We start from the raw sequence: 27,106 nt of genomic DNA, 5'->3' as shown, positions 1-27,106 counted from the left end.
ATGTAGCTGTCAACTCCGTTGCCCGACAGAATTCTATGGAGGGATACGCCAGCTATCACAATACTAGAAGGGGGTGTATTTACCAGCGCCACCTGTGGCCAGGTACTCAAGTACTTCTTGTTGACACCTCCTCAATTATTCCTCGGTCCACTGGTTCTCTATGGGGAGGAAGGGAGGGTCGATTAAATCATGATTATCGGGTAAGTATATTCAAAAATTTATTTTATTAATAAAAATAACATTTTTCAATATTAAACTTACCCGATAATCATGTAGCTGATTCACACCCAGGGGGGTGGGTGAAAACCAGTGTACAAGATTAAAGGATAGCTAAGTATCCCATATTTCATATAATCAGTTATCCACAATAACAATGAAATAATAAGTACCTGGTAAGGAAGTCGACTTGAACCGTTACTCTGCCTTTAATAAGATCGTCTTCCTTACTGAGCGCAGCGTTCCTCTTGGGAGGCTGAATCAACTCAAAGGTGCTAAAGTATACAGGGCTGCAACCCATACTAAAGGACCTCATCACAACCTTTAACCTTGGCGCTTCTCAAGAAAGAATTGACCACCCGCCAAATCAACAAGGATGTGGAAGGCTTCTTAGCCGACCGTACAACCCATAAAAAGTATTCAAGAGAAAGGTTAAAAAGTTATGGGATTATGGGAATGTAGTGGCTGAGCCCTCGCCTACTACTGCATTCGTTGCTACGAATAGACCCAGGGTGTAGCAGTACTCGTAAAGAGACTGGACATCTTTGAGATAGAATGATGCGAACACTGACTTGTTTCTCCAATAGGTTGCATCCATAACACTCTGCAGAGAACGGTTCTGTTTGAAGGCCACTGAAGTAGCCACAGCTCTCACTTCATATGTCCTTACCTTCAGCAAAGCAAGGTCTTCTTCCTTCAGATGAGAATTTGCTTCTCTAATCAGAAGCCTGATGTAGTAAGAAACTGAGTTCTTAGACATTGGTAGAGAAGGCTTCTTGATAGCACACCATAAGGCTTCTGATTGTCCTCGTAATGGTTTTGACCTTTAGATAGTACTTAAGAGCTCTAACTGGGCAAAGTACTCTCTCCAGTTCGTTCCCCACCATGTTGGACAGGCTTGGGATCTCGAACGACTTAGGCCAAGGACGGGAAGGAAGCTCGTTTTTAGCCAAAAAACCGAGCTGTAAGGAACATGTAGCCGTTTCAGATGTGAAACCTATGTTCCTGCTGAAGGCGTGGATCTCACTTACTCTTTTACCTGTTGCTAAGCACACGAGGAAAAGAGTTTTTTAATGTGAGATCCTTAAAAGAGGCTGATTGGAGCGGTTCAAATCCTGATGACATTAGGAACCTTAGGACCACGTCTAGATTCCAGCCTGGAGTGGACAACCGACGTTCCTTTGAGGTCTCAAAAGACCTAAGGAGGTCCTGTAGATCTTTGTTGGAGGAAAGATTCAAGCCTCTGTGGCGGAAAACCGCTGCCAACAAACTTCTGTAACCCTTGATCGTAGGAGCTGATAGGGAGCTTACGTTCCTTAGATGTAACAGGAAGTCAGCAATCTGGGTTACATTGGTACTGGTTGAGGAAAACTGCATTGGCCTTGCACCAGCTTCGGAAGACTTCCCATAAAGACTGAAAGACTCTGAGAGTGGATGTCGTCCTTGCTCTGGCAATCGCTCTGGCTGCCTCCTTCGAAAAGCCTCTAGCTCTTGAGAGTCTTTCGATAGTCTGAAGGCAGTCAGACGAAGAGCGTGGAGGTTGGGAGTACCTTCTTTACGTGAGGTTGACGCAGAAGGTCCACTCTAGGAGGAAGAGTCCTGGGAACGTCGACCAGCCATTGCAGTACCTCAGTGAACCATTCTCTCGCGGGCCAGAGGGGAGCAACCAACGTCAGCCGTGTCCCTTTGTGAGAGGCGAACTTCTGAAGTACCCTGTTGACAATCTTGAACGGCGGGAATGCATACAGGTTGAGATGGGACCAATCCAGCAGAAAGGCATCCACGCGAACTGCTGCTGGGTCTGGAATCGGAGAACAATACAAGAGGAGCCTCTTGGTCATCGAGGTAGCGAATAGATCTATGGTTGGCTGATCCCACAGGGCCCAAAGTCTGCTGCAAACATTCTTGTGAAGGGTCCACTCTGTGGGGAAGACCTGACCCTTCCGGCTGAGGCGATCTGCCATGACATTCATATCGCCCTGAATGAGCTTCGTTACCAGCGTGAGCTTTCGATCTTTTGACCAAATGAGGAGGTCCCTTGCGATCTTGAACAACTTCCTCGAATGAGTCCCTCCCTGCTTGGAGATGTAAGCCAAGGCTGTGGTGTAGTCGGAGTTCACCTCCACCACCTTGTTAAGCTGGAGGGACTTGAAGTTTATCAAGGCCAAATGAACTGCCAACAACTCCTTGCAATAGATGTGAAGTGTCCTTTGCTCCTGATTCCATGTTCCCGAGCATTCCTGTCCGTCCAGTGTCGCACCCCAGCCCGTGTCCGATGTGTCCGAGAAGAGACGGTGGTCGGAGGACTGAACAGCCAATGGTAGACCTTCCTTGAGAAGAATGCTGTTCTTCCACCACGTTAGAGTAGACCTCATCTCTTCGGAAACAGGAACTGAGCCCGTCTCTAGCGTCATGTCCTTTATCCAGTGAGCAGCTAGATGATACTGAAGGGGGCGGAGGTGGAGTCTCCCCAACTCGATGAACAGGGCCAGCGATGAAAGTGTCCCTGTTAGACTCATCCACTGCCTGACTAAGCATCGGTTCCTTCTCAGCATGCTCTGGATGCATTCTAGGGCTTGGAAGATCCTTGGGGCCGACGGACAAGTCCGAAAAGCTCGACTCTGAAGATCCATACCCAAGGAGACAATGGTCTGGGATGGAACGAGCTGAGACTCCTCAAAATTGACCAGGAGGCCCAGTTCCTTGGTCAGATCCATATTCCATTTGAAAATCTCCAGACAGCGACGACTTGAGGGAGCTCTTAAAAGCCAGTCGTCTGACGGAGCCGGACACAAGATCATGATACTGCTGCACAGTCTGTAAACTGTCAATCATGGGCAAGCGAGGAAGTACAGTGACAACCCGAATCTGTCTAGACTGTCTGGGTCGTACAGACAACTCCTTAACGGGTTGCTGAGGTTGCCCACTGCGTCACAACAAGTCCCTTCTGTTGGTTGTTGAACGTCTTCCCCGTGACACATTGACTCCGTAAACAAAAAATCCTCTAACAAGGACTAAGCTTGGACTGCATGTCATGCAACACAGCTCAAGGTCTATGGGAGCAGGTGTGGTAACAGACGGGATTAGCGGCTGAAGTGTAACCATTACCTTCCCTGTAAGCATGTTATGCTTAAATAAAAGTCCATAAGAGGTTATGCAGCTAAAGGCTCCCTCCAAATGACAGAGTCCTCAAGGGAATATCAGAAGGAGGGAGAAAAGAACTTTCTCATCTACAGGGACCTTATCCTAGAAAAGCTAAGTTCTCTGAGTGAGGGTTCACTGGTGCAAAGCAGCAGACTAGAAGGCAACGTTATGAAACTGCTTGACAGTCTAGTGAGTTGGCAACAACCCAAGATGTGTTCAGAAGCATGCGGTAAGGTATGCAGAGCATGATGTATGCAGAGTATGCTGTATGCAGAGCATGCTGAATGCAGAGCATGCTGTATGCAGAGCATGTTGTATGCAGAGCATGCTGAATGCAGAGCATGCTGAATGCTGAGCATGTAGGAAGTAGAGCCTGCTGTAAGCAGAGCCTGCTGAAAGGAAAGCAGAGCGTGTGCATGGCGTTTAACATTTCTCAGAAATTCCATGACCAGTGCTAGAGTGCTTTATGCATGCTTGCATGGGGTTTAAACCATGGTATGCTGAACAGCAGAGTCAGAACGAGCTGGAACAACAACAGAGGTTTCCTCAACTTGAGGGAAAACCTGAGGTTCAGACTGCATAGGCTGAACAACAGACGGAGCAGAAGGCAGGTGCAAGGGTGAAGGAGGTTGACTCCTAGCAAGAGTTGCACCCAAGGATTGCACCAGCTGAGCGGAGGACGGAGGCGGAGTAGTCCGTTCCTGTTCCTGTGGTATGAGTGGAGCGTGAAGAGACCGAGGCTGTGCAGAACAAGGTAAAGTTCCCGCAAGCAGAGATGTCTGAGGAGCAGGATCAGGGTGCACGGGTAGAGCTCGGTGCAGCAGCTGAGGAGACTGACTCACAGGTGGAAGAGGTTGTTGTACCTCCACCGAGAGTTGCACCGCCGGTGGAGCAGCCAGGGGAGGAGGAGGAAGAGTGGAGTAATCCTCCTGATCCCAAACCGAAGGTTGCCTTAAAGAAGGCTGATGCTGAACAACACTGGGAACAGTGAACACAGAAAGTGGTTCAACATCGTACGCCTGGCAGATGGAGCTGCGACTGGGTGCAGCGAGTGCAGGCGGGTGCAGCACAGGCTGAACGGGTGCAGGAGGTTGGTGCACCACCGGTGCAGGCGGGTGCAGCACAGGCTGAACGGGTGCAGGAGGTAGGTGCACCACCGGTGCAGGCGGGAGCAGCACAGGCTGAACGGGTGCAGGAGGTTGGTGCACCACAGGTGCAGGAGGAGCAACACTCTCAGCACGACACTCACGCATCAGGTCCGAAAGCTGTGCTTGCATGGACTGTAGTAGAGTCCACAACATCGTACGCCTGGCAGATGGTACTGTGATCAGGCGGAGCGAGTGTAGGAGGAGGGAGTGTAGGCGGAGGCGGAGGAGCAACACTCTCAGCCCGACACTCACTCATCAAGTCCGAAAGCTGTGCTTGCATGGACTGTAGTAGAGTTCACAACATCGTACGCCTGGCAGATGGTGCTGCGACCAGGCGGAGCAGGTGCAGGCTGGGCGAGCACAGGCAGAGCAGGTGCAGGCTGGGCGAGCACAGGTGCAGCGAGAACAGGTGGAGGGAGTGCAGGCGGTGCAACACTCTCAGCCCGACACTCACGCATCAAGACCGAAAGTTGTGACTGTATGGACTGCAGTAGAGTTAACTTGGGGTCGGCAGACACTAAGTTCTGCTGAGGTAAAGCCTTAACAGCAGAGATCTGTTGTGGCAGAACCTTACTCCTCTTAGTCGGAGTGTAATCAACTGATGACTTAGGAGAGTCAGAGCTAACCCAATGACTGCATTCGGGTTGTGAACTTTAACTTCGTACGTCTGGCATAGGTCTGGACTTAACGTTTAAGAAGTCTTGAGACCTGAGACCAGCGTTACTCTGCCTTTATTTTCTCCCCTAATCTCTTCTGCAGACGAGCAAAATAAGGGCTCAATCGTCTGCGGGTGGGAGTGACGGTCTCGTTAAGACACGCCCACAACCACCGAGAATACTTCTGTGCGCCGATCAAGGCCTGCTGAACCCTTATGCCCTTCGACATTGCTTCTCCCCTGGGCTTGGGAGCTTGCAAGAGGTCCCGGACTGGGAGGACGACTGGCGCGCACAAAAGTACCCTCACGCACTAATCACTTATCACTTTGATTTCTGTTTGCACTTATTTCACTGAACTCGAAACTTTAAGTGGTTTGTACCTGAAATACGCAATTCTATCCTTTCAAAGTTAGTAATTGCGAAAACAGAATTACAATATAACAGAAAAATCTAATGAAAGATAAATCAGTGGTTGGAAAGAGACTAAACACTAGATCACTCTAGAAACGTTTACCTTCTTCCCCTCAAGAGACTAGGGAGAAGAGCAAAAATCGATAATGACGTTACTCGTACGCCTGGCAGGCTTGAAAGAAACGTTTATCCTCTTTCTCCCTCCGTCTCTATCTCTCTCTCTCTCTCTCTCTCTCTTGACTTAGAACCTGAGAGAAGAGCCCAATCATATATATCGTTAAAACATATTATTGTTAAAGGAAAAAACTGAAAAGTTCCTTTATTAGGATCAAAACCATTAAGTTAAGAAAGAATGAACAAAACGCTAGACACGGTTACTCTTACTGCAACGTGAAACCGTGAACATTCTTTCTCTATCGTAACGATAGAGTGCAAGTTGAACGTTCTGAACGTCAACAACTGCAGAGACAAAACAAAACGTTAGTTCAGCTTTGAAAACAGTACGAGACTGTCAAAGAAAATCTTTCAAACTCTGTGGCGGAAATAGCATAATATGTTAACAGGTAAAACCGAAATGACGGGCTCAAAGTTTATTAACTTCGGTAAAAGACCGCCTACTATAGGAAGGTCGAATATAAACAAATACTGTATAAAAATTAATTTTAATGAGTTTATAATAAAAGGAAGTTAATCGAAGAGGCCTATAAGAGGCGGAGAGATATAAAATAAATCTATAACTTTTGTTAAGCAAAATTAAGAAAGAGAGTCTATACTCTCTTAGACACCAACACTTCCGTCTAAGGGAAGGGTCGGCCATTGAAAGGTGAACGAGAGTTCATACTCTCTCGTCACTAAAATTAATCAAATTAATTTCAAAAGCTAACTAAGCTAATATAGAAGTTTTCCAGTAAAGCGACAGCCGAAATCAAAGAGAAATACTTCACCAAAGTCGTGAAAATACTCCAAGAACATAAGCGTATCCCAGAACGTCTTGCCGGAAGCACGACAGAGGAATAATTGAGGAGGTGTCAACAAGAAGTACTTGAGTACCTGGCCACAGGTGGCGCTGGTAAATACACCCCCTTCTAGTATTGTGATAGCTGGCGTATCCCTCCATAGAATTCTGTCGGGCAACGGAGTTGACAGCTACATGATTATCGGGTAAGTTTAATATTGAAAAATAACATTTTTCAATATTAAACTTACCCGATAATCATGTAGCTGATTCACACCTAGGGGGGTGGGTGAAAACCAGTGTACAAGATTAAAGGATAGCTAAGTATCCCATATTTCATATAACAGTTATCTCAAATAACAATGAAATAATAAGTACCTGGTAAGGAAGTCGAATTGAACCGTTACTCTGCCTCTTTTTTAAGTTCGTCTTCCTTACTGAGCGCAGCGTTCCTCTTGGAGGCTGAATCAACCCAAAGGTGCCAAAGTATATGGGGTTACAACCCCTACTAAAGGACCTCTACAAAACCTCTAACCCAGGCGCTTCTCAAGAATGAATAGACCACCCGCCAAATCAAAAGGATGCGGAAGGCTTCTTAGCCTACCGTAACAACCATAAAAAACAACAATAAAAGCATTCAAGAGAAAGGTTAAAAAAGGTTATGGGATTAAGGGAATGTAGTGGCTGAGCCCTCACCTACTACTGCACTCGCTGCTACGAATGGTCCCAGGGTGTAGCAGTTCTCGTAAAGAGACTGGACATCTTTAAGATAAAATGATGCAAACACTGACTTGCTCCTCCAATAGGTTGCATCCATTATGCTCTGCAGAGAACGGTTTTTATTAAAGGCCATCGAAGTAGCTACGGCTCTTACTTCGTGGGTCCTTACCTTCAGCAATGCAAGGTCTTCCTCCTTTAAGTGAGAGTGGGCTTCTCTAATCAGAAGCCTTATATAATACGAAACCCCGTTTTTGGACATGGGCATCGAAGGTTTCTTGATTGCACACCATAAGGCTTCTGACTGTCCTCGAATAGGTTTAGACCTCTTAAGATAATATTTGAGAGCTCTGACAGGGCAAAGAACTCTCTCTAGTTCGTTACCTACCATGTTGGAGAGGCTAGGTATTTCAAACGATCTAGGCCAAGGACGTGAAGGAAGTTCGTTCTTTGCTAGGAATCCGAGCTGAAAAGAACATGTTGCAGATTCGGTCGTGAAACCAATGTTCTTGCTGAAGGCATGAACCTCACTGACTCTCTTAGCTGTTGCAAGGCAGACGAGAAAAAGAGTCTTGAGGGTAAGGTCCTTGAAGGAAGCTGACTGGAGAGGTTCGAACCTAGGTGACATAAGGAACCTTAAGACTACGTCTAGGTTCCAGCCTGGAGTAGATAGACGACGCTCTTTAGACGTCTCAAAAGACTTAAGAATGTCTTGAAGGTCCTTGTTGGAAGAAAGGTCCAAACCTCTGTGGCGGAGAACTGAAGCCAACATACTCCTATACCCTTTAATCGTAGGGGCTGAAAGGGATCTCTCATTCCTAAGATGTAGAAGGAAGTCAGCTATTTGGGTCACAGAGGTATTGGTAGAGGATATTGAATTGGCTCTACACCAGCTTCGGAAGACCTCCCACTTAGACTGGTAGACTCTACGAGTGGAAACCCTTCTTGCTCTGGCAATCGCACTGGCTGCCTCCTTCGAAAAGCCTCTAGCTCTAGCGAATCTTTCGACAGTCTGAAGGCAGTCAGCCGAAGAGCGTGGAGGTTTGGGTGCAACCTGTCTACGTGAGGTTGACGTAGAAGGTCCACTCTTAGAGGTAGAGTCCTGGGGATGTCGACTAGCCATTGAAGTACCTCTGTGTACCATTCTCTTGCAGGCCAAAGGGGAGCAACCAGCGTCAGCCGTGTCCCTTCGTGCGAGATAAATTTCTGCAGAACTTTGTTTATTATCTTGAACGGTGGGAATGCGTACAGGTCGAGATGGGACCAGTTCAGTAGAAAAGCATCCACATGAACTGCTGCAGGGTCTGGAACAGGGGAACAGTACAGCGGAAGTCTCTTGGTTATGGAGGTGGCAAACAGATCTATGATAGGTTGACCCCACAAGGTCCAAAGTCTGTTGCACACACTCTTGTGGAGGGTCCATTCCGTGGGAATGACCTGATCCCTTCTGCTTAGGCGATCTGCTGAGACGTTCATATTGCCCTGAATGAACCTCGTGACCAGAGTGAGGTTTAGACCTCTTGACCAAATGAGGAGGTCCCTCCTTGCTTGGAGATGTGAGCCAAGGCTGTGGTATTGTCTGAGTTGACCTCCACCACTTTGCCTAGCAGGAGGGACTTGAAGTTCAACAGGGCTAAATGAACTGCTAGTAGCTCCTTGCAGTTGATGTGGAGTAATCCCTGTTCCTCGTTCCACGTTCCCGAGCATTCCCGTCCGTTCAAGGTCGCACCCCAGCCCGAGTCCGATGCATCTGAGAAGAGATGAAGATTGGGGGTCTGAATAGCCAACGATAGGCCCTCCCTGAGAAGGAGATTGTGCTTCCACCACAGGAGAGTGGTCTTCATCTCTTGGGTGCTTGGAATAGAGACTGCTTCGAGAGTCGAACCCTTGTCCCAATGAGCTGCAAGATGGAATTGAAGAGGGCGGAGGTGGAGTCTCCCTAGCTCGACGAACAGGGCCAGTGATGAAAGGGTCCCTGTGAGACTCATCCACTGTCTCACCGAGCAACTGCTCCTCTTCAGCATGCTCATGATGCACTCTAGGGCTTGGCTTATCCTGGGGGCCGATGGAAAAGCCCGAAAATCCTGACTCCGAATCTCCATTCCCAGGTACACAATGGATTGGGAGGGAATGAGCTGAGACTTTTCTATGTTGACTAACAGACCCAGTTCTCTGATTAAGTCCAAAGTCCAGTTGAGATTCTCCAGACAGCGACGACTCGTGGAGGCTCTCAATAGCCAGTCGTCTAAGTAGAGGGAGGCTCTGATGTCCGATAAGTGTAGGAATTTTGCTATATTCCTCATCAGATGAGTGAACACCATAGGAGCTGTGCTTAGGCCAAAACACAGGGCTTGGAATTGGTAGACAACCTTTCCAAAAACGAATCTCAGGAAAGGTTGGGAGTCTGGATGAATAGGAACGTGAAAGTAGGCATCTTTCAAGTCCAACGAGACCATCCAGTCCTCCTGCCTGACCGCTGCTAAGACCGACTTCGTCGTCTCCATCGTGAACGTCTGCTTGGTGACATACGCGTTGAGCGCGCTGACGTCCAGCACCGGTCTCCAACCTCCTGTCTTCTTGGCCACAAGAAAGAGACGGTTGTAGAAGCTCGGGGATTGATGGTCCCGGACTATAACCACTGCCTTCTTCTGCACAAGTAGCGACACCTCCTGGTGCAATGCTAGCCTCTTGTCCTCTTCTTTGTAGTTGGGAGAGAGGTTGATGGGCGATGTGGTCAGAGGTGGTTTGAGGCAGAATGGAATCCTGTAACCGTTCCTCAGCCAACTGACAGACTGGGCGTCTGCACCTCTCTTCTCCCAGGCTCGCCAGAAGATCTTGAGTCTGGCTCCTACTGCTGTCTGGAGATGCGGAGAGTCAGTTTTTTCCTTTAGATGTCTTGGAGCCTTTTCTAGACTTGCTCCTGTAAGAGTCTGGACGGGAGCTTCCTCGGCTGGGGGCTCTACCACGAAAGGGCGGTATGAACCTCGTAGCAGGGGTATCAGCCACTGGGGAGCGATAAGTCTTGGGGACTGAGGTAGCAACCTTAGACTTACGAGCCGATGAGGCTACAAGATCGTGTGTGTCCTTTTGTATCAGGGCAGCAGACAAGTCCTTAACCAGCTCTTCGGGGAAGAGGAACTTCGAGAGCGGAGCAAAAAGGAGTTGTGACCTTTGGCAAGGTGTAATGCTGGAGGAAAGGAAGGTACACAGCTGTTCCCTTTTCTTCAAAACCCCTGATACAAACATCGACGCAAGCTCACCAGATCCATCCCTAATGGCCTTATCCATGCAGGACATTAATAGCATGGCAGAATCCTTGTCCGCAGGAGAGGTCTTCTTGCTGAGGGCCCCCAGGCACCAGTCTAGAAAGTTGAACATCTCAAATGCTCTAAATACTCCTTTCAGTAAGTGATCAAGGTCTGAGAAGGTCCAGCAAACCTTAGAGCGCCTCATTGCAGTTCTCCGAGGCGAGTCTACCAGACTTGAGAAGTCAGCCTGGGCAGAGGCAGGTACTCCCAAGCCTGGTGCTTCTCCTGTGGCATACCAAACGCTCGCTTTCGAAGTGAGCTTAGTCGGCGGGAACATGAAAGAAGTTTTGCCAAGGTGTTGCTTAGTCTGCAGCCACTCCCCTAAGATCCTTAACGCTCTCTTAGAGGACCTTGCTAGGACTAGCTTAGTATAGGTGGACTTAGCTTGTTGTATGCCCAGCGAAAACTCAGATGGCGGAGAGCGGGGAATAGCAGAGACAAAGTGGTCTGGGTAAACCTCCCTAAGTAGAGCCAAGACCTTACGAAAGTCAATAGACTGGAGAAGGTTTGGATTCATCCACGTCTGACGAGGGATCCAGGTGTGCCTCCTCATCATCAGACGCCTCATCACCAGAGTGAAGCGAAGAGATCGGACAAGAATGCTGAACAGCAGAGTCAGAACGAGTAGGAACAATGTTAGTGGTTTCCTCTTCAAGTAACTGTTGAGGGAAAACCTGAGGCTCAGACTGCAAAGGCTGAATAAAAGACGAAGCAGAAGGAAGGCGCATGGGTGGAGGAGGCTGACTCCTAGCATGAGTGGTTGAACCCAAGGGTTGCGCTTGCTGAGCGGTTGGCGGAAGCGGAGTAGCAAGTTCCTGTTCCTGTGGTGTGAGCGGAGCGTGATGAGGTTGAGGCTGCGCAGAACAAGGTAAATGTCTCGCAAGCTGAGGCTCCTGAGGCGCAAGGCCAAGGTGTAGTGGTGCTTGCCTTGTGGAGGGTTGAGCTCGCTGCAGCGAGAGCTGAGGAGACTGACTCATGGACGGGAGAGGTTGTTGTACCTCAACCGAGTGTTGCACCACTGGTGGAGCAGCAAGGGGAGGCGGAGGAAGAGAGGTATAATCCTCCTGATCCCATTGTAAAGGTTGCCTTAAAGAAGGCGGAGGCTGAACACCACTGGGAACAGCAAACTCAGAACGTGGCTCAACATCGTACGCCTGGCAGGTGGTACTGCGATCAGGCGGAGCGAGCGCAGGCGGAGCGAGAGCAGGCGGAGGGAGTGTAGGCGGAGGCGGAGGCGCAACACTCTCAGCCCGACACTCACGCATCAAGTCCGAAAGCTGTGCTTGCATGGACTGAAGTAGAGTCCACTTGGGATCGGCAGAAACGACAGTAGACTGAGGTAAAGCCTTAACAGTCGAGCTCTGTTGTGGCAGAACCTTACTCCTCTTGGGCGGAGTGCAGTCGATAGATGACTGCGGTGAGTCAGAGCTGAGCCAATGACTGCAACCTGGCTGAGCACTCGCGGACTGGACTCTGCGTTTAAGTGGTCTCGAGACCTGAGACCAACGTTTCTTCCCTGACAGTTGATCAGCGGACGAGAAAAAGACGGGCTCAATCGTCTGCAGGTGGGAGTGACGGTCTTTGGAAGACACGCCCGCAACCACCGAGGATACTTCTGTGCGCCTAACAAGGCCTGCCGAACCCTTATGCCCTTCGACATTGCTTCTCCCCTGGGCTTGGGAGCTTGCAAGAGGTCCCGGACTGGGAGGACGACTGGCTCGCACAGAAGTATCCTCACGCACCACACTGGCACTGACACTAGCACTTGGCACTGCACTGACACTAGCACTCGTCACAGCACTGGCACTAATTCCACCCACTGCACTCTTGACCTTAAGTTCCTTGACTTCGGCCATCAGAGACTTATGATCACTTACCACTGACTCTACTTTATCGCCTAAGGCCTGAATAGCACGCAAAACAACAGACATATCAGGCGGAGGGCAAACAGTAGGATCGGGGGTAGCCACTACAGGGGTAGGAAAAGGTAGGGGATCATGAGGTGAGGAAAAAAGTGAAGAGTGAGAAGAACTCCTCCTAACTCTACCTCTCTCTAACTTAGTTGAATATTTCAAAAGACGGACAAATTCCAGTTCCGAAAGTCCGGCGCATTCCTCACATCGATTTTCTAACTGACAGGGCCTGTCCCTACAGTCAGAACAAGCGGTGTGAGGATCTACCGAGGCCTTCGGAATACGCCTATTGCAAGACCTACATCGTCTATGGGAGGGGGCTTGCGAAATGTCAGACATCTTGAATCCAAAGAGTTAGCCAAAGGGGGTTCCAAAATCAAGCAAAAGATCGTTAACCGTTAATCAGGACTATATAAAAGCTATCTAGCTAATATAAGAAGGTTTCCAGTAAAGCGACAGCCGAAATCTGAGAGAATACTTCACCAATTAGCCGTGAAAATACTCGAAGATCATAAGCGTATCCCAGAACGTCTTGCCGGAAGCACGACAGAGGAATAATTGAGGAGGTGTCAACAAGAAGTACTTGAGTACCTGGCCACAGGTGGCGCTGGTGAGTACACCCCCTTCTAGTATTGTGATAGCTGGCGTATCCCTCCATAGAATTCTGTCGGGCAACGGAGTTGACAGCTACATGATTATCGGGTAAGTTTAATATTGAAAATGTTCTTATCATTTATTTATTTCCTTATTTCCTTTCCCCATTGGGCTATTTTTCCCTATTGGAGCCCTTGGGCTTATAGTATCTTGCTTTTCCAACTAGGGTTGTAGATCGGCTAGTAATAATAATAGTAATACTTCTCCATTCATCATCACCCGCTTCATAGTCCTCAGCCATGTAGGCCTGGGTCTTCCAACTCTTCTATTGCCTTGTGGTGCCTAGTTTTAAGTTTGGTGAACTGATCTCTGTGTATATAAATGATGGTATCACAAGTTTTACTTTATCTTTATACTTAGAAATTCAAAATAAACTAAGTAAAGCTGATCCTATATCATGTCTTTTCTACATACAAGGGTAAAAGGAATTTTAAAGAATTTAACTGAGAATTTTCAAGATTTCAACAATTTTAAGAAACAGGTTTCATAAAAGAGGATTTAAATTTTCATTTATCACAGATTTCTATATAATTTTTTTTATCTTACATTTTCTATACACCTATTTTATATTAATTTATTTATGAACTTAAATACTGTATAATTATTTTATACTCGCAAATCTATTTGGCCCAGCTCTGTACGAGCCCATACTTAACGCAGACAATATAAAGAAAAAGTTAAAATGCTGGGAAACAATATCTTACCCCTAACTGACACCAAAACAAAATAATTGCTAACTAATGTTGAAAAGGTTATCTGGGAAATATAAAATGCCACAAGAGAAAAATATAACCGTACTACTGTGGAAAACCAGATCAAGAAAATCACAACAAGGAATTCCGTTTCGGACCTTCAATAAGAAAAAATTGATTTCTCTAGGACCAAAGAAGAACTGGGTTTGGGGAGGCCTTGACTGCTTTGGCGCACTCGACTGAACTTCGGACTCCGGCCCCAGTCGTCATGCTGCTATCATCCGATCATCTTCCAGTCCGTTCTTCGTGTTTTGATATGACCCGACTCTTTCACAAGCTTATCTTACTTACGGGCTGCCTTCGTGCAAGAGCCCGTTGTCCCCTTCGTTGTACAGGGGTCCAATCTAAAACCAAACAAACCAACTACAAGGAAACCATAAAATTCCTACAACAGAGAAAAAATAAACGCACCTTTTGACAACGGCTTTAATCTCCAATGTTGTGGACCAGCCCAAGCAGTCATTCTATGCTGGTCAAAGTATGAATATTCAGAAGGATTATTCGATAGGTGATCTTTCAAGTGAACTGCCTCCATTAACGGTGGAGCTTTGTGACAACCTCCTTGGCCGACTGTTATCACTGTTCCATTCTCACCATCTTCCAAGACATCACCAGCTGTTTCCATTCCTGGATAAAAAAGGAAATTAAACATTTATTGAATAAATAACATTTAAAGCTACTATACTGTACTCACAGCAGCTAGCAAAGAAGAATCATGGGACTCCATAAAATAATTCTCATCATTCTCATATTATTTCCCGAACATTTTGCAAATGTAAGTAATATACTGTAGTTCAAAACAATGATACCACTACAAAAAAAATTACAATTCATGCAACTGAAATAGAAATAAGCCCAGAAAGCTATTTTTGTAATGTTAATTGTTTATACACATCTGATCTTCTGATTATAATAGAGAATAAATGAAATGTCAGGAGAAGAGACAAGCAGATATATTGGAATGGAATGAAATATGCTGACCACTGGACTAGAAGTTTAGACAATTTGTAAAGCTTTATCACCAAATGTTTTGAATAAATTACTGACTGGAGGTTGGGGGAAGAGAGCTGTCAGCTAATGAACAGGAATACTGGTTTTTTGTAAACAAAGCCTTTCTAGCAAAAATGGACATAGCATACAAACTTTATTTCCTGTATTCAATTTCAACTTTTTCAAGAAGAGTAATATTTTACTATAAAACCAATTTCACATAAAAGGACCAAGTTGTCTTGATAGAAACTTTATTATTGTAGCGTGCTATATGAATAAGGCTAACTACAACACTAGATGAATGAGCTGACAACGTTGGACTCGCGAACAAATCAGATTTGAAGACCTCCTAAAACAGAACTCTTTCAAGCGTCCCGGAACAGAAACCATGGCGATAGCAAAAAGTCAACAATGGAAGTAGCCAAGTATAAAATGTTCCAGGATCTTATCGATGCAACTCCTTCTGTGGCTTGCTCACTAATCGGCGATTAATAACTTCTAAACTTTGTTACTACTGTAGATATGAAATTGGCAACAATCAGCAGGTGAAATCTATTTGACTAACTCTTGTAATCTAACTCATTCTCCCTTTTAATCTATTACTAGATCTACATCTACCTAATGAATGTTCAACAAATAAAAATGTTATTTTCCTTAGTAAAATAAATTTTTGAATATACTTACCCGATGATCATGTAGCTGATGATCATGAATTTTTCCTTAAATTCATGATCATCGGGTAAGATTAATATTGAAAAATGTTATTTTCCTTAGTAAAATAAATTTTTGAATATACTTACCCGATGATCATGAATTTAAGGAAAAATTCATGATCATCAGCTACATGATCATCGGGTAAGATTAATATTGAAAAAGTAAAATTAATTGGAAAATATTTTTCACATATAATATTTTTGCTTTAAATTCAAAGTAATCCATAGCATACGAACCTTTATTCTAATATGTAAAGCACCTCCATGTCCAAAAACAAATACCTTGAAATATTCTTGATGCTGTCATACTAGGTATCCAGTTAATTCTAACAGTCATACTCTCTCTTTCTCCATCATAAGACTCATTATTATACAGTATTTTAGGAGCTTTATTCCAACTGTGACCAGATTGTGGAATGATCTTCCTATTCCGGCCGTTGAATCGATGGAACTTGAGAAGTTTAAACTTGCAGAGAATGTTTTTATGTTGAATAGGCTAAAATAGGTCTCTCTTCATAGTTTATATTGGCATATCCATCTTAACGTTGTAACCGATATTAGAACATTTTTTTTCAATTACTCATTGCTTCTCACATATAGTTTGTTTTCCTTATTTCTTTTACTCACTGGGCTTTTAATCCCTGTTGGAGCCCTTGGACTTATAGCAACATGCTTTTCCAACTAAGGTTGTAGTTTAGCTAGTAATAATAATAATAATAATAATAATAATAATTATAATAATAATACTTACCAAAAGCCTCGTCATCATAGGGATCATCATCTAGAGGTTCTGGAACAGCATCTACATCAAATCTATGAGTATTTTCTTCATCCTCTTTCTTGTCGTCCATTCTTGAATTACAAAATGCATCATCATCTCCTACTTTCCATTTTGTAAATTCAAATTGAGAGAAGGTTGGGCATATCAACTTATCCGTTAAATCTGTAAGAATACAAAAGACATAAGAAGAGTACATCACTAAAGAGGGTATTCAATAGAAAGGAAATCATTTTAAACTAGATAACCCACAAAAGGAATGTGAATAATGACCCATTACTTAGCACACCTAAGTTTCTTAGCCTTGTAATTAAAGTACAGGTTTAAAGGTCACTTACGAGTGGCAAAGCCAAGGGACAAGACAATGTAATAGAGGAAGACCATATATACATATAATTAGTAAGTCATAAAATAACAATTAAGTACAGTACTGCACTGTATGAGCATGTATGAAACACGTGCGGTAAAGTACTGCACTGTACGAGCGTGTATGAAACACGTGCAGTACAGTACTAGTACTGTATTCCCGTGTTCAGAACATGTATAGGAAACCTTCAAGTCACTACATCGAGACTCTCGGAACCAACTAATGACGTAGGACAGGGTATTACTGCGTGTGTTCAGCAGTGGCTATGGAATGGCCATTGAATCTTTAACAAGGTAGTGGGTTAACAATAAGTGGTGTAATAAGGAAGCCCCACTTACCCTCCTGACACTGAATAGCCATTTTTGTCCTTAGGCTTAACTGAGCGGGGTATATAAGGTTTGGAATTCAATTTGAAAGACTCTGGTTTGTAAAACTAGGAAAAATACACATTACTTTTAAATCTTTGAACTTGTTCCTGTTTGTATACGAACCTTTTATCCCTATTTATGATAGGGAGACTCACTCATTGGTGTGAGGAAGTGTCCTAGAACCATACTGGAAGGTTCATTTATCCCCCATGGGCTTGTCATCCTTCCTGATCCCATACAGGAGCAAAAGGAAGGTGATTCCAACATCCTCCTAACAGCTAATCATCGGGATGTAGAAGCTGTAAGAGCCTCAGAAAAACTGGCTTCATGGAAGCTAGTACTAAGACCCGAAATACCTATCTCCCTAGCAAGAAGATGAAGTTCGCAATGTCAAACCAGGTACGTCGAGAGAAATGTTTGGTAAAACACAGACCCATCTTCCCCCTTGCCTGGAGGATGGAGGCTTCACGTCAAATGTAGTTGGCAAGAAAGGTGCTACGTTGTGAAACTCACCAGCATTGGACATCCAACCCGCAAGTAATTGTTGAAGGTCCTTCGTCCCTTCAAGTGAGGGACAAGAAAGGTAAAAGAGCCAGTTATTCTACCTCTCCTCTAGACTTATGCTAAATGTGTGACTTTACCACAAAACTACTGAACATTCACCTCAGGACCCAAGGGAAAGGAGTAAAGGGGTATGAAGGTAACATCCATGAGGTAAAGAGAGGCAAAAGTTGTCCAAAACCTTCCGTTCAAAGTATGCTGACAAGAAAACTGGAAGGCTACTGACAGGGTTAGGCTTCCGAGTTCTTTCTTGAGATGGAAGAGGTGATCACATAACAAATTACATCTGCAAGCAAAATGCCTCAACATGCCAGAAGAAACAAGGATTGTGATAGCCTTACTGAAATGTCCCTATTTGGCGTTTGAGACCTGCTCATGCTCGATAGTTTCTTGTAGTGTCTGCATCCTCACTATCCTTGTGAGATATGAATGGAGGGGGGGCGGGCAGCCTATGTCTAGTCATTACCTGAACCTAGCTTAGGTGGAAGGGGGCTTGGGCACTGATCATATGTGTATATAGTCAGTCTCTACGTCATTATCCAGTTAGGGCCTCGTCACTGTCCATTGCCTCTGCCAGTCATGAATGACCTTTAAATATCTGAACAGGACATTTCCTTTTTGTTCCTAATGGGTTTAATGACGTGACACAGGGCAACAGTTTCACGGAGAGATAGGATGAAGGTCCTGAACTGATGTTTGGTTCTTCCATAACACAGTGTGAGACAAAGAAAGCAACAGAAACCAAACCCCCAATCTTGGAAAGCTTGAAACTCTCCTGCTATATTGCCAACACAAAGAAGAGATGCAGTATTAAGAGAGAGATCCCTACGATACCCTTCTCAGGTTGACCCTTCCAATATGCACCTGTGAGGGAGGAACAGGTGCATCTTCCATAGATTGAGCAAGTTACCAACAACCAGAACTACTGGAACATTGAGTTGGATGGTGACCATCGCAACATACTACCCAGAAGATCTTAAAGAATTTTGGAAAGGACAAGAGCCCAACAACCTAAAACTGTTCAATAGTTAGTTTTTAATCAGTTTTCAACTGCATGGCTATATAATTGAAGTATATATATTTTTGTATACTGTATTTTCCTTACATCAGTACCTCACTTGCATTTTTATAATCATTTTAATGACAAAGCCCAAACATGATGGACGAACAATTTAAAGTCTGTTATACTTTCTACAACAATACACATAGTTTTATATGCATCTTACATCATTGTGGAGCCTTTTTAGCATATATATATCTTTTGGTTATTTCTTTGGGAATATCTCTCCTTTGGATAATCAATAACACTATTTTAGCTTTCTAAAACAACCATTGGTAGATATAAAACAAAGCTGGTACAAATTTATCAGCATCCAAAAACAATTGCTAACCATTCAGATTGAAGCCATGGTTGACATGTAAAGAAAGGGGCAACCACTACAAAGTTGGCATTACAATTATTCCTCAAAGTAGTAATACCAAGGTCTTCTATATATATCATCTTGTTATATTTCCCTCTTTGTCGATGTCTCACAGGATGTAGATACAGGAGAGGGGGTTCCCAGCCCCCTCGTCCCGTCCCTTTTAGTCGCCTCTTACGACACGCAGGGAGAACGCTGGCACTATTCTAATTGTTTTTATGCCCACGCGGCCACAGGGGGCTACCCCCCAAAATTGGGGGAAGTGCCTTGGTATATGTATGTATGATGTATATTTCCCTCTGAGAAAACTGCATGGTTGAACAGGTAACTATTGTAAAGGCAAAAGTTAGACATTTTTTTTTTTGCCATTTTTTGCAAAATGTATTGACAGACTTACATTAGTGTGGGAACAGATGCCAAATTTAGAGATAATTTGTATTATTCCTTAACTGATACAAAACTTTAGTTATTTATGTGGATAAACTTTCGGTGGAGTTTTGACGCAAGTACTGTATATCCACATACATAACGTGAGGTTTGTCAGTGTGGGAACAAAAGCCAAATTCGGAGATAATTTGTATTTTTCCCTAGCTAATACAAACCTATAGTTATTCATATGGATATAGTTTCGACGGAGCTTCGCCGAAATAATACCCAAATAAATAACGTAACGTTTGTTAGTATGGGAACAATTGCATTTCAAGTACAGTTGTAAACTATTCTATTAAAAAAGATCCATAGCTTAATACCTGGTATCTGTGCTAGTGGTATTCTCTCCTCAGTTACAGGGACTGGTTCACTGTCATTCTCTAGTACAGTCTCTGCATCTAACATCATCTGACATTTATCATTCTGAAAGAAAAATATCTTGCCTCAGATTGGTACAAGAGGTTTCAAATTATATGTTATTGAGAGAAAACAAATATAATTAAACTCACTGTGAAGCGAAAGTTGTCAATAAAAATCGAACATTTCACAGAATAAAACATCTATAAAACTTCTGTGTTAAAAAATGCTGCAAATCAATATGAAAAGTAAAAAATATTTGATTTTCTAAAATAGTCTCCTAACATATAAAACATAGTTTTACTTTCAAAGAAAGCTAACTATTTGATTGATTTAGGTAGCAAATTTTAATCGAGGATACAATACATAAAGAGATTTAACAAATAGATAAGTTATAACAAGAAAAAGATATCAATTATGCTAAGGGGGACATAATTAGTTCTGACAATGCAAAGTTATACTTTTCAATTTCTAGAGATTAACCCTTTTACCCCCACACTATTTGGAACTTTCCAACCCCTAACCCCCAGGCATTTTTTTTTTCAAGCACATTTTGCAGTATATTCTTTTTAAATTGCTCTAACAGCCTTAATTTTTGTCATAGAGAGGTCAGGTTGGTCTCATTCTCTTGGAAAATGCCTGGAATTTCTCAAAAAATTATAAAAAATATGCAAAAAAAAAAAAAACGTAAATAGCCATTTTTTGCAAGGACGTACCGGTACGTCCATGGGGGTAAAGGGATGAGTTTTGTGAAACGTACCAGTACATCCTTTGGGGGTAAATGGGTTATCACTCATATTCAAGTATTTGAGATTTACAATTCTTACCATTTAAGCACAATATCTGGAGCTTATCTAACCGTTCATGGCTCTGGCATAATAGACTTGTATTGAAATATATTTGTTATTTCAAAGTTAAAAGACTAAATTATCATTATTATTACTAGCCAAGCTACAACCCTAGTTGGAAAAGCAAGATGCTAAAAGCCCAAGGGCTCCAATAGAAAAAAATAGCCCAGCGAGGAAAGGAAACGAGGAAATAAATAAACGTAATAAAAAATTGTAATAAAATATTAAAAAAAAAATTAACATTAAAAGTTATTTCATATATAAACTATAAAGACTGATGTCAGTCTGTTTAACATAAAAACATTTGCTGCAAGTTTGAACTTTTGAAGTTCTGCCGATTCAACCACCCAATTAGGAAGATCATTCCACAACTTGGTCACAGCTGGAATAATTTTCATCATTCCTTTGGCCTGTGCCTTCAATGATTCCTAATTTTCATCTACAAATGGTTGCTAGCCACGAGCCGAGAAATATGACGGATTAACCTGGTTAAACGTCTAAAAATCATCCAAACACATACCATTAACTGCAAAGTGGTCAAGAATTGCCCTCTCCCAGAACTTCCTTCATCAAACTGTGACGTCATCTTTTTAAACAATGGATCGACATCGAACTCCAAATCAAACTGATGGATGTCTATGTTTTTTATATTCGCTTCTATCACCGCTTTTTTCTTGGTCTGCAAATACAAAATGAAACGTAATGCATATTTGAAATTCCCGGAAATGGTTATTTTCAACTACATTAATTACAAGACTGCACAAAAAATGACTGGAAGATGTTAAATACACCGGAAGATGCATAAGCAACTCTCTGGTGGGTATACGAGGTGCCTCACACTGAGGGACCTGGGGGAACCCAAACTAAAAAAATAAGGCAAATAAGGGATCATAAATGATACAAAAATAACTACTGTAGCATCTCCTTATCGATTACAATAAATAGTATAACACCAAAACAATTTCATAACACAATGTCATCTATTCCTTAAAGCATTTCTCTGACTATCATCAAGAAACAAGTAAAGTAGGTATTTCGAAAAAACAGTAAATTTTCACAAGAAACTTTAAACAAAAAAAATGGGCTGATAAATCATCCCTTTATAGTAATGGACCATCTACATAAAAACAATTTTACCTTCTGTTTCCTTTTTAAAACAACTTGATCACCTCCTTCGCCCATTTCTTCGTCACCGTCCTTCTTTCCTTGGGTTCGTCCGAGACCACCGGCCATTTTCAACGTGTCAGTGTGCACGCTGTCGACACGATAGGCGTAGATCTTCGTGCTTGCATCCAAGGTACAGCTCGCAACCTTCAGAGACGAGGGGAAAAATTCACATTAAAAATAAGCCACAAATTATTCTTTCGTTAAGTTTTCATTCATTTTGTTCCATCAAAGGTTCGAGTCTTAACGAGCAATCAATAGGTCAATCAAACGATATTTTCAAGTAACTCGCCTGGAAATTGTTCATGTCGGAATCCTTCCTCTTCAACATCTCGGACATGTAATCAATAAGCTGGAGGTTGAATGCATTCTTCACGCTGATTTTCTGTCAAAAGAAAATGTCAAATCAATTTGGGCAAACATTCAATTTTAATTAGGAATTTAGAACACTTTACAAAATTTCAGTTCCTCCAGGCATTTTTCAGCTGTGCAATGAAGAAACAAAGAGAAATCTACATGCACACACATATACTGACGATGCTAAAAAAAATACATAAAGTTGCCTTCACAATAAATTTGTAGAAGGAATGATGAGTCGATGAGAACAATAAGTTTATCATCTTTCTCAATACCTTCCCAAATAAATTTCTTAAAAATGACAGATTGGGTTATAAATAGATGAAAATTGCCAACTTTGTATGTTGGAGAATTAAACACGAACTCAGATGAATCTTTTTTTGAACACAACTTTCAACACTCCAGAGGAATTGTACTCCAGTAATCCATTGTCGAGATGTATATCACATAGTGAACTTTCCAACCCTTAACCCCCAGGGGTTATTTTTTTCCAAGCACATTTTGCAGTATATATTTTTTAGATTGCTCTAACAGCCTTAATTTTCGTCATAGAGAGGTCAGGTTGGTCTCATTCTCTTGGAAAATAACTGAAGTTTCTCAAAAACTTATCAAAACTATGCAATAAAAATTGTAAATAGCAGTTTTTTGCAAGGACGTCCCAGTACGTCCATGGGGGTAAAGGGATGTGTTTTGTGAAACGTACCAGTACGTCCTTTGGGGGTAAAAGGGTTAATAAATTTGAAAAAAATGAAGGGACATTCATCAGCTTTATACCGACTGGAGCTGGATACAAATCATTTAGTAGAAAGAATCAGTACGGTTGATGACTAACTGAAAATTACTGACTGACTTGGTAATATGTTATTTTTATAATAAAATAAATTTTTGAATATACTTACCCGGTGATTATATAAGCTGCAGCTCTGCTGCTCGACAGAAAACTCTACGTTCAAAATCCGCCAGCGATCGCTATGCAGGTAGGGGGTGTACTTCAACAGCGCCATCTGTCGTGCAGGTACTCAGTACTCAATGTAAACACAGAACTCAATTTTCTCCTCGGTCCACTGGGTCTCTATTGGGGAGGAAGGGAGGGTCCTTTAATATATAATCACCGGGTAAGTATATTCAAAAATTTATTTTATTATAAAAATAACATTTTTCAATATTAAACTTAGCCGGTGATTATATAAGCTGATTCACACCCAGGGGGGTGGGTAGAGACCAGCAATAAATGTTTACATTATTATGAGCTAAGGATTTTTTATTTCATTTTAGCAGTTATTCAAAATAACAAACATAAAATAAATAAGTACCTGGTAAGGAAGTCGACTTGAACAATTACTCTGCCTTTTTAAGTACGTCTTCCTTACGGAGCCTCGCGATCCTCTTAGGATGCTGAGCGACCCCTAGGAGCTGAAGTATCAAGGGTTGCAACCCATACTACAGGACCTCATCAAAACCTCTAATCTAGGCGCTTCTCAAGAAAAGAATTTGACCACCCGCCAAATCAACCAGGATGCGAAAGGCTTCTTAGCCTTCCGGACAACCCAAAAACAACAATAAAAAACATTTCAAGAGAAAGATTAAAAAGGTTATGGAATTAGGGGAATGTAGTGGTTGAGCCCTCACCCACTACTGCACTCGCTGCTACGAATGGTCCCAGGGTGTAGCAGTTCTCGTAAAGAGACTGGACACCTTTAAGATAAAAAGACGCGAACACTGACTTGCTTCTCCAATAGGTTGCATCCATTATACTCTGCAGAGATCTATTTTGTTTAAAGGCCACTGAAGTTGCGACAGCTCTAACTTCATGTGTCCTTACCTTCAGCAAAGCTTGGTCTTCCTCACTCAGATGGGAATGAGCTTCTCGTATCAACAGTCTGATATAATAGGATAAGGCATTCTTTGACATAGGCAAAGAAGGTTTCTTAATAGAACACCATAAAGCTTCTGACTGTCCTCGTAAAGGTTTAGTTCGTCTTAAATAGAACTTAAGAGCTCTAACAGGGCATAAGACTCTTTCTAGTTCATTTCCAACCATATTTGAAAGGCTTGGAATATCGAACGATTTCGGCCAAGGACGAGAAGGTAGCTCGTTTTTGGCTAGAAAACCAAGCTGTAAAGAACATGTAGCCGTTTCAGATGAAAATCCGATGTTCCTGCTGAAGGCGTGAATCTCACTGACTCTTTTAGCTGTGGCTAAGCAAACCAGGAAAAGTGTCTTTAAAGTGAGATCTTTAAAGGAGGCTGATTGTAGTGGCTCGAACCTTTCTGACATAAGGAATCTTAGTACCACGTCTAAATTCCAACCAGGTGTAGCCAAACGACGCTCCTTCGTGGTCTCAAAAGACTTAAGGAGGTCCTGTAGATCTTTGTTGTTGGAAAGATCTAAGCCTCTGTGACGGAAGACTGATGCCAACATGCTTCTGTAACCTTTGATAGTTGGAGCTGAAAGAGATCTTTCTTTCCTCAGGTATAAGAGGAAGTCAGCTATTTGGGTTACAGAGGTACTGGTCGAGGATACTGATACTGATTTGCACCAGTTTCGGAAGACTTCCCACTTCGACCGGTAGACTCTAAGAGTGGATGTCCTCCTTGCTCTAGCAATCGCCCTGGCTGCCTCCTTCGAAAAGCCTCTAGCTCTAGAGAGTCTTTCGATAGTCTGAAGGCAGTCAGACGAAGAGCGTGGAGGCCTTGGTGTACCTTCTTTACGTGTGGCTGACGTAGAAGGTCCACCCTTAGAGGAAGAGTTCTGGGAACGTCCACTAGCCATTGAAGTACCTCGGTGAACCATTCTCTCGCGGGCCAGAGGGGAGCAACTAACGGTAACCTTGTCCCTTCGTGAGAGGCGAACTTCTGCAGTACCTTGTTGACAATCTTGAACGGGGGGAATGCATATAGGTCTAGATGTGACCAATCCAGTAGAAAGGCATCTATATGAACTGCTGCAGGGTCCGGGATTGGTGAGCAATATATTGGGAGCCTCTTGGTCATCGAGGTTGCGAAGAGATCTATGGTAGGCTGGCCCCATGTGGCCCACAGTCTCTTGCACACATCCTTGTGTAGGGTCCATTCTGTTGGAATGATTTGTCCCTTCCGACTGAGGCAATCTGCCATGACATTCAAGTTGCCTTGGATGAACCTCGTTACTAGAGAAAGGTTTAGATCTTTTGACCAGGTGAGGAGGTCCCTTGCGATCTCGTACAACGTCATAGAATGGGTCCCTCCTTGCTTGGAGATGTACGCCAAGGCTGTGGTGTTGTTGGAGTTCACCTCCACCACTTTGCCTTGAATGAGGGACTTGAAGCTTTTCAAGGCCAGATGAACTGCCAGTAACTCCTTGCAGTTGATATGTAACATTCTTTGACTCGAGTTCCAAGTTCCCGAGCATTCCCGGCCGTCTAATGTCGCACCCCAGCCCGTGTCCGATGCGTCCGAGAAGAGAACGTGGTTGGGAGTCTGAACAGCCAGAGGCAGACCCTCTCTGAGGCTGATACTGTCCTTCCACCAAGTCAGGGACGACTTCATCTTCTCGGAAATGGGGATCGAGACCACTTCTAGCGTCTTGTCCTTTTTCCAGTAAACAGCTAGGTGAAATTGAAGGGGACGGAGGTGTAGTCTTCCTAACGAAACGAACTGTTCCAGGGATGATAGTGTCCCTATCAGACTCATCCACTGTCTGACTGAACATCGTTCCTTCTTCAGCATGTTCTGGATGCATACCTGGGCTTGACTTGTTCTGGGGGCCGACGGAAAAGCCCGAAAAGCTTGACTGTGAATCTCCATCCCTAAATACACAATAGTTTGGGATGGGACCAGTTGAGACTTTTCCATATTGACAAGGAGACCCAATTCCTTGATCAGATCTAGAGTCCACTTTAGATTCTCCAGACAGCGACGACTGGAAGAAGCTCTTAGAAGCCAGTCGTCCAAATAGAGGGAGGCTCTGATGTCCGCTAAATGAAGGAATTTGGCTATATTCCTCATCAGCCTCGTAAACACAAGAGGAGCTGTGCTTAGGCCAAAGCACAGGGCTTGAAATTGGTAGACAACCTTTTCGTAAACGAATCTCAGAAAAGGTTGGGAGTCTGGGTGGATGGGGACGTGAAAGTATGCGTCCCTTAGATCTAAAGAGACCATCCAGTCTTCCTTTCTGACCGCTGCTAGAACGGACTTTGTGGTCTCCATGGCGAACGTCTGCTTTGTGACAAAGACATTCAGCGCACTGACGTCTAGCACCGGTCTCCACCCTCCTGTCTTCTTTACCACTAAGAAGAGACGGTTGTAGAAGCCCGGGGATTGATGGTCCCGGACTTTGACTACCGCTCCCTTTTCTAGTAAGAGAGACACCTCCTGCTTCAAAGCTCGTCTCTTGTCTTCCTCTCTGTACCTGGGAGAGAGATCGATGGGAGACGTTGCTAGAGGGGGTTTGCGTACAAACGGGATCTTGTACCCTTCTCTGAGCAACTTCACAGATTGTGCATCTGCGCCTCTTTTCTCCCAGGTCTGCCAGAAGTTCTTGAGTCTGGCTCCCACTGCTGTCTGAAGAAGGTGGCAGTCAGACTCTGCCTTTAAAGGACTTGGTACCTTTCTTCTTCCCATGTCTCCCTTCGGCACGAGCACCTCCTCTGCTGGAGGCTCTGCCACGAAAGGGCGGAATGAATCTGGGCGCTGGAGTGTCCATCCTGGGTCTTGACAAGGTAGGCAAAGGGGTGGCTTTGCGGGCAGAGGACGCAACCAGGTCATGGGTGTCCTTCTAAATCAAAGAGGCAGCAATCTCCTTAATCAAGTCCTCTGGAAAAAGGCACTTTGAGAGAGGAGCAAAAAGAAGTTCTGATCTTTGACACGGTGTTCCTCCAGCTGACAGGAAAGAGCAAAG

General features: G+C 43.8%; 1 protein-coding gene across 1 annotated transcript in view; it reads right to left on the bottom strand.

Moving 5' to 3' along the window:
- LOC137655799 (condensin complex subunit 2-like) overlaps window positions 1-27,106 on the bottom strand; it is a 54,551-nt gene that overhangs the window by 8,515 nt on the left and 18,930 nt on the right. The window contains exons 5-10 of the mRNA XM_068389954.1: window positions 22,163-22,255; window positions 21,844-22,017; window positions 21,227-21,385; window positions 19,822-19,924; window positions 16,329-16,520; window positions 14,286-14,501 (exon numbers count right to left, since the gene is read on the bottom strand). Of these exons, the coding sequence (XP_068246055.1) occupies window positions 14,286-14,501; window positions 16,329-16,520; window positions 19,822-19,924; window positions 21,227-21,385; window positions 21,844-22,017; window positions 22,163-22,255 (937 nt within the window). The remainder of the gene's footprint in view (window positions 1-14,285; window positions 14,502-16,328; window positions 16,521-19,821; window positions 19,925-21,226; window positions 21,386-21,843; window positions 22,018-22,162; window positions 22,256-27,106) is intronic.

The sequence above is a fragment of the Palaemon carinicauda genome, chromosome 16 (genome assembly GCF_036898095.1).
Source record: "Palaemon carinicauda isolate YSFRI2023 chromosome 16, ASM3689809v2, whole genome shotgun sequence".
Lineage (NCBI taxonomy): Eukaryota > Metazoa > Arthropoda > Malacostraca > Decapoda > Palaemonidae > Palaemon > Palaemon carinicauda.
This window is presented reverse-complemented; position numbering and strand designations above follow the sequence as displayed.